We start from the raw sequence: 7,600 nt of genomic DNA, 5'->3' as shown, positions 1-7,600 counted from the left end.
AACTTGAACCCATTCGAGACGTCCAATAGCCCTAAAAGACAACCAATAATTGTTAAAGTTTTATGTATCACAATTAAATTATAGATTATGAATTTTCAGATTAAAAAACTTACTTATCTACAATCTCTGTCAATAGGTAACTCTGTGGACTCTTTCCTCCTTTCAAGGAATCCAAAATGTAACCTCGCTTATCGCGAGGGTAAATGATAAACAACGTCCAATGAAATCTGATAAATTGAATTTTTTTATCAAATATATACATATTCACAAAAGTATTATAACATAAAAGTATAAGCATAGTAGAATAAAGTACATACCCTTGAAAATAAGGTAAGATGTAGTAATACTTATTGTGAACGGGAGTTGTTACCTTTTTGATATAATCAATTGCCTTTTCGGAAGCTTTAGCACATATGTCTTGTGAGATTATATTTGGGTTTAAAAATGTGCACCTCTTTGGTTTGCTCATATCGCTTTGAATTTTATGACACAACCTGGATAAATGAAGATAAACATTTTATTAATCTAAACTAACATTGATACCCAACGAATAAGTATAAAACCTAATACACTTACATTGAAAACCATGTGATAATTGATATGTCCAACCAGCCATTCGTCATTAATCGCATAATATCATCGGGCGTAATTGTGAAATAAGGATGCTAGTCTTCACTAAATATCGAGCTGTCAACTTTAAATGTTTCCCCTGCATTTGGGTTCTCGCGTTTCATCCAATGTTCGAAGAGTTGTTTCACGCAAGGAAACTTCTTAGCATATTGTGAAACTTTGTGATGGTACATATTGTGAAATTTCTTAGCATCAGTCAGCTGTTTCTTTTTTGCAGGTTCGGAACCAACACCTATGTTCATTTTAGATGCAGTTTGGTTCGACACCAACGCCCGTGTTGTTTTAGCTGCAGTTTGGTTCGCCAACGCTGGTGTTTTTCTTGAAGAAGTTCCTTCATTTCCCGAGATAGACGTTGTTGCTTTTTCCATAGAAGGCTATTAACATATTCAACAGCAGGTTACTAAATGTGAAGATAAGTGTATTTAATTATTCAGCAAAGTTATAAACTTTTTAGACAATACAATCTTCCATAATGTACCCATTTTGACACGTTAACTCACCTGATCTTACCATTTTACCATGATTGAATAGTATCATCATGCTTAATAAACACTAACCATAACTACAGTTAAAAAGCAGCCAGACATTGGGGGGGGGGGGGTTATCTATCCAGTTTGAGGGTACAATCAAAACCGACCCATTATAAATAATCGGGCCAATATTAAAATATTGCCAACTGAAGTTATACATTTTTGAAAAAATATATATATTCAAAAAGACTTCATGTAACAATAAACTAAAATCAATTCATTTACTATAGATTTCATGTAACAATTCAAGACCTGATGTAAAAAAATTTGAGGAAAAATAACAAAAAACACAAATTTTATATAGTAGACATTGAACAAACAATAGATCAAGTCCAATCTATCATCGGTATTCGACCATGAACATAGCAATTTAGTTTTAAAAAACAAATCACATAGTAGAATCCAAATAAAGTATAATAACTTATAAATAACAACTAAAATTCAATTTAGTATTATCTGGAGATTTAATTAGAAGAATTGAAGGAGACTAGCGAAATAATGCACCTTATAAAGCTCTAGATATTGCCCTGGCCACAGAATGAAATTACTCTTGGCTTGACCTAGAGTCATAGACATATTGGTCGCTGGTGGCGCCGGAAGAGGAAAATCAACATAATTGTGATTCACGGTGTCTACCAAAACACTGAGATAACCTTCATCAAGTTGTTTTTTCCCACCTATCTATTACAAGGTCGTGCTCGGTTGAACCTGCCCTATAGCAACACGAACTTTATGCAATCCGTAAGGGCGCAATATATAACATCGAGTTGGACCCTACAAAATATATGATACACATATATACTTAGCTGTTTCAGGAAATCAATAATGTTAATTCGTTGATGTATGATGAACTTTTTTAAATTATTGTAGAAATAAGTTGAATATTGTACCTCTATTTCGTCCAACCAGTCAACTGTTGGTGACCCCGAGCCACAACTACTATTCCTCTCACGAAGAAGCTCTGAGATTTGTTCCTGCATTTGTTTTATAATATTTTCCATACTCTCCACTTTTGCTTGCCACGCTTCTTCCATTTTTTCTACTTTTGCTTGCCACTCTTCTTCCGATAGCCGCTTCCTCTTTTTCTCCACATAACTATCTAATCCTTTCCTCCACCCCGTAGTGTATTCGACAACCCTAGTACGACCTTGGTGCTCATCTCCTACCACCGTTGTTAAAAGATCACATCTTGGTTCAGGTTCCCAAGTTCCATCGGTCAGTTTCTTGTCCAGGTCCAGCTGCGAATTAAGGTTAACAACTCAACATAATCATAATCAGCTCATAAAAAAAAAATTTAGCTATAATTTTATGTAATGCATAGAATAATAAACGTTGAAAATGTTAACTGATATCAACTCTTTATAAGAAATATATTTAAATAAAGACATCTTACCAATTTTTGTACCACATTTTCTAGCTTGGGCGGTATTACCCTCACCCCATCCGGACCTAATGGCATTCTTGACAAAAGGTAATTCCTTGCACGTCTGTTACTGATTTTATGCACAATGGTTGCTTTGTTTTCATCTTGTGCCTCTTCATCCCATGTTTCTTCCATGGCTCGATATCCTTTAGGTCCTAAATGTGGAGCATCCTTTTTCTTCATTGCATTTTTTCTAGCTTTTTTCGCGCAATTGCTTAACATAGGAGTATTAAACAAATTATAATCATCATATTTCATAATATAGCTTCAAACTTTGATATAAATTCAATAACAATACCTGTTTATCTACCATGTTTTCCCTTAGGACAAAATCAGCCCACGTATCTTCTTCAATGAAGTTGTACTTTTCAAACGGTTCCCTTCCTTTTAACATGTAATTTTTGCGAAGTTTACCTTTGAATCTTTTCCAAGAGGTATTGCATAGCTTGATAACTTCTTTTTTGTTAGTATCCTCTTTAATCCTCCAATAATTCTGTTATTTTCAATTAATAAATATTGGATGTTAGTAAATACAAAGACTAAAAAAACAATATAGTAACAGTTTAATACGCCAATATACCTTTATTGCTCTCCAGAGTTGGTCTTTGTCATCAGTTGGTACCTTCTTCCAAGTAATATACTTGATTGAAATTGATCTTTTTGGAACCTTAACACCATATAAGCTTTGACAAAATTTTGTTTTCTTGGCCTTTGATAAGGTATAGCAAGCTACAGGCAGATAAGGTCGTTTACCTTCGATCTCAACCGGATGAAGCTCTTTTCGAATATTCATTTCGGCCATGTCATATCGAACATTAACTCCATCCTTTGTCTTCCCTTGTATGTTCAACAACAATCCTATCAAACTATCACAAACATTCTTTTCAATATGCATAACATCAATACAGTGTCGGACTTGTAAATATTTCCAGTACGGTAGACGCCAAAATATAGATCGTTTTTTCCATATCCCCTTTTCGCGACTTTTGTTTGTTTTCCCAAACACAACATTTACATTTTCAACCCGGGAAAATGTCGTTTCTCCATCCAATGGTGATCGTGCTCTTCCATTCTCAATGGTACCATCAAACAAGTCTTTCTTTATACGATATGGATGATGTCTTTCAAGTGATTTTCGATGTCCCGTAAACACCATTTTCCTACTTTTCTTTAACCATCTTGAAGATGTGTTATCTTCAAAAAGAGGGCACGCCTTTGACCCTTTGGTACTGTATCCTGATAAATTCCCATACGCTGGAAAATCGCTGATGGTACAAAAAATCATGGAACGCAAGTTGAAAGTCTCCTTCTTATACGCATCATATACGGCAACACCGGGATTCCATAATGTTTTCAAGTCGTCAATTAACGGGGCTAAATAAACGTCGATGTCATTCCCAGGTGGTTTTGGACCCTGTATCAATAAAGACATCATGATGTATTTGCTTTTCATGCATAACCATGGCGGAAGATTGTATACACATAGAAGAACCGGCCAAGTACTGTGGCGACTACTCATGTTTCTGAAAGGATTAATTCCGTCTAAACTAAGTCCCAAACGTATATTTCTAACCTCCTGTCCAAATTCTGTATATACATTGTCAATATTCCTCCATTGAGAAGAATCGGCCACGTGTCTTAGTTTTCCATCTTTCTTACGCTCTTCTACATTCCAACGTAATAATTTTGCATCTTTAGCGCTTCCAAATAATCGTTTCAGTCTTGGTATGATGGGAAAATACCACAACAATTTAGCCGGGGGGCCATTCTTGGTCACATCACTATCCAACTCTGTTTGTTTTTTTTTTATTATACCTTGACACGCCACATACAGGACACTCATGTAAGTCTTTATACACATTTCTATATAATATACAATCATTTGGACATGCATGTATTCTTTGAACTTCTAATCCCATTAGGCACATAACTTTTTTGGCTTGATAATATGAGACGGGCAATTCGTTATCTTCAGGTAGCATGTCATGTAACAACTCCAAAAGGCTTTTAAAACTTTTATCACTCCAATTGTTGTTTGCTTTTAAATTAACCAGTCTCAAGACAGCTGATAATTTGGTAAACTTCGTACATCCGGCATATAATGGTTTTTCTGAATCAGTAAAACTTTGTTGAAGTTTATCAAAATCATTTTTGTCAATATTATGCTCCAAATCATGTAACATATCTTCTAAATTATCATGATAACCATCATCACGTGAATCCGTATTTGCATTTGTACCATCAACATTACCTTCATATCTAACACTGTGGTTATCCACTAGTAGTTCACCGTGCCATGACCAACAAATATACTCATCCACAAACCCATTTACAATTAGATGTTGGCTAATTGTACGAAGATCCTCATAAGTCTTGAAATTTTGACATTTTTTACACGGACACGATACTTTTTTTTTGTGTTTCTTCACTCGATCCTCGTCAGCAACTTTCATAAATTCAGAAAACTCCGTAAGATACTCGTGACTATGACGAGGTATCTCATACATCCATTTATTACGATCCATCTACAAACATATAAATAGCTACATAGTGATATACTTGTAAGTGACAACTTAACATTAGGCATTTGACTTGAATATAATTCTAATATATACAATCTTAATGCTAAAATTTACCTTAGGCATTTAACTTGAATATAATTCTAATATATATGATCTTAATGCTAAATTAAATCATATTTTAGTTGCTCGAAATTACATGATATTTTAGAGATATATATACCTTATATAGGTCTACGATTTCAAGTAACTAAAACTTTAGAGTTTTCATTGAGTGATAAGAAACAAATCTTCAAACACTTATATACACAAAATAACCAAATAAAAGTTAACTATAAACACTTTCATATATATGTTCAAAAAAACAAACAAAGTGCATCATATCATAGAATCACATACGAATGTATACTAAAAACACTAATAAACATTAAATAAAAATAGTAAATTAACTAAAAAATCATTTTTTTGTTCAAATATATGTTATTATTTTGCAACAATAGAATCACATACATAGATGCAAATGAAAGATACATACCTTAGATAAATGTGTTGGAAAATCATATATAACCATATGATTTTGAGATGTATAAAAGAATAAATGTGTGTGAAATTTGGTTGTTGAGTATTAATTTGTGATTTTTGAAGTTGTTTGAATGGAGTAAATGAAATGATGAAGTTGAAGTTTGGATAAGTGAAAAATGAAGAAAAGTGTGGGTAAAATCATATCAGTATGTGGTTCAGCATCTGCTAAAAAAAATAGTCGTTGCATTTGTAAATCGAAACCGGTTTTTAATTAAAAAGGGGTTCCAAAGACCTGGAACCGGTTTTATAAAGAAAAAGGTTTCAAAAGTTGAATAAAAGAAACCTCTTTTTAAATAAAAAGAGGTTTCAAAAGCCTAGAACCGGTTTTGTAAAGAAAAAGGTTTCAAAAGTTGAATAAAAGAAACCTCTTTTTAAATAAAAAGAGGTTCCAAAAGCCTGGAACCAGTTTTTCTTAAAGAAGAGGTTTCTTAGGTTAAATAAAAGGACCGTTTTTTCTTTCTAACTACACAAACCGGTTTCTTTTTACTTTTGAAACATCTTTTATTTGACTCCATTAAAAAGAGGTTCCTAATGGGGGTTTCTTTTGTAAAATTTGTAGTAGTGGATGAAGTTGATAGGAGATCTTGTGAATGATTTGTGACGGGAAAAATTGGTAATTGAGTTAAAAGTGTAAGTTCCATTGTACCAACTTTTGTAATAGTAGTTACTTGCTGGTTTAAAATTATTGTAGAAAAAGTGGGTTTCAACATACCTTTTCAAGGCGGAATTTTGAAACCATTGGATATAACAAGACTTTGGTCCATCGCGCTGCTGCGTACTTTTCATTTCGTGGTTGTTACGTGTCGTGTGTTACAAAAGTTCATTACATAATTGTGCAAGTATTGAGGCTGTTTCTAGTTACAAAAGATAACAGTAGCTATTTCTAGTTACAAAAGATGTGTAGGAATGTAACTGGATTGATATTAGAAATGTGTAGTCAGTTTCTGTTGGATGTGTGAAGGATATCAAAACAACAAGAAAAGTGTGTTTTAGTGTTAAGGCGCGTCTTGGTTCATTAAGGCGCGTCATGGCTAAACACTTGGATTGAGGTTCGAAGGTTGCAAAGCTGTCGGTTTCGAAATCATGCTTTAAGCCACGGCGCGGCTCCTCTAGCCACGACGCGGCTTAAGCCTATCCGGGAGCCTGACGAGGAAAAACGTATTTTCTTGCTCTTCAAATTGTTTCCTTGTTTAGATTTGCCTATTTAAACACCCTATTGTAACCCTAACATATGTGCACGAAATTAATATGCGCCTGTGGACTAAACCTTTCTCCGTGTTTTGGAGTTGGGATATAACCACGTTAAATCATCGTTTATTTATCATTTTGCTTTAATTATTCGTTTGTCGTTCGTGGGTTAGTGATTAGTATAAATCAATTGTCTTATTTGGGTCCTAAATCCAAACAAGTGGTATCAGAGCTCAAGGTTTCGACTTTGGGAGCAATGGATAATTTGAAAGCAAGTTTCTTCGATATGGTTGATGGTTCGGTTTTTTCATCAAGGTTAGATCAAACGACGAGCTAGGGATTATGTTTGCAACATGTATCTAGACCATGTGACTTAGTTGGTCGCGATGAATGTAAAGACCCGTCCTAATCCATAAGAACGAATACAATAACATATGATTACATTGCAAGGTATTTGACCTCTATATGATACATTTTACAAACATTGCATTCGTTTTAAAAGACAAACTTTCATTACATCGAAAGTTGACAGGCATGCATAACCTTTCATAATATATCCAAACTATAAATGACTTAGTAGTAATCTTGTTGAACTCAATGACTCGAATGCAACGTCTTTTGAAATATGTCATGAATGATTCCAAGTAATATCTCTAAATGAGCAAATGCACAGCGAAAGATTTCTTTCAAACCTGAGAATAAACATGCTTTCAAGTGTCAACCAAAAG

The 7,600-nt window shown here is 33.9% G+C and overlaps 1 protein-coding gene across 1 annotated transcript; it reads right to left on the bottom strand.

The window, feature by feature from the left end:
* Positions 1-2,776: 2,776 nt before the first annotated feature.
* On the bottom strand, positions 2,777-5,228 carry LOC139859673 (uncharacterized). The gene is made up of 6 exons (XM_071848455.1): positions 5,220-5,228; positions 4,399-5,108; positions 4,157-4,304; positions 3,164-3,997; positions 2,882-3,076; positions 2,777-2,797 (listed from the first exon to the last, which is right to left on the bottom strand). Exons 1-6 carry the CDS (start codon positions 5,226-5,228, stop codon positions 2,777-2,779), a joined length of 1,917 nt encoding a protein of 638 aa, XP_071704556.1.
* Positions 5,229-7,600: the final 2,372 nt, after the last annotated feature.

This window comes from Rutidosis leptorrhynchoides, chromosome 7 (assembly GCF_046630445.1).
Source record: "Rutidosis leptorrhynchoides isolate AG116_Rl617_1_P2 chromosome 7, CSIRO_AGI_Rlap_v1, whole genome shotgun sequence".
NCBI classification, from domain to species: Eukaryota; Viridiplantae; Streptophyta; class Magnoliopsida; order Asterales; family Asteraceae; genus Rutidosis; species Rutidosis leptorrhynchoides.
Note: the sequence above shows the minus strand (reverse complement) of the source record. Positions and strands in the feature narration are given on the sequence as shown.

Excerpts from the sequence above, each read along its gene's own strand:
- LOC139859673 (XM_071848455.1), bottom strand. Across the intron at positions 3,998-4,156 it reads ATACAGAATTTGGACAGGAG|GGTCCAAAACCACCTGGGAA; the intron begins GTTAGAAATATA and ends TTATTGATACAG. Across the intron at positions 3,077-3,163 it reads AACTCTGGAGAGCAATAAAG|AATTATTGGAGGATTAAAGA; the intron begins GTATATTGGCGT and ends TGAAAATAACAG.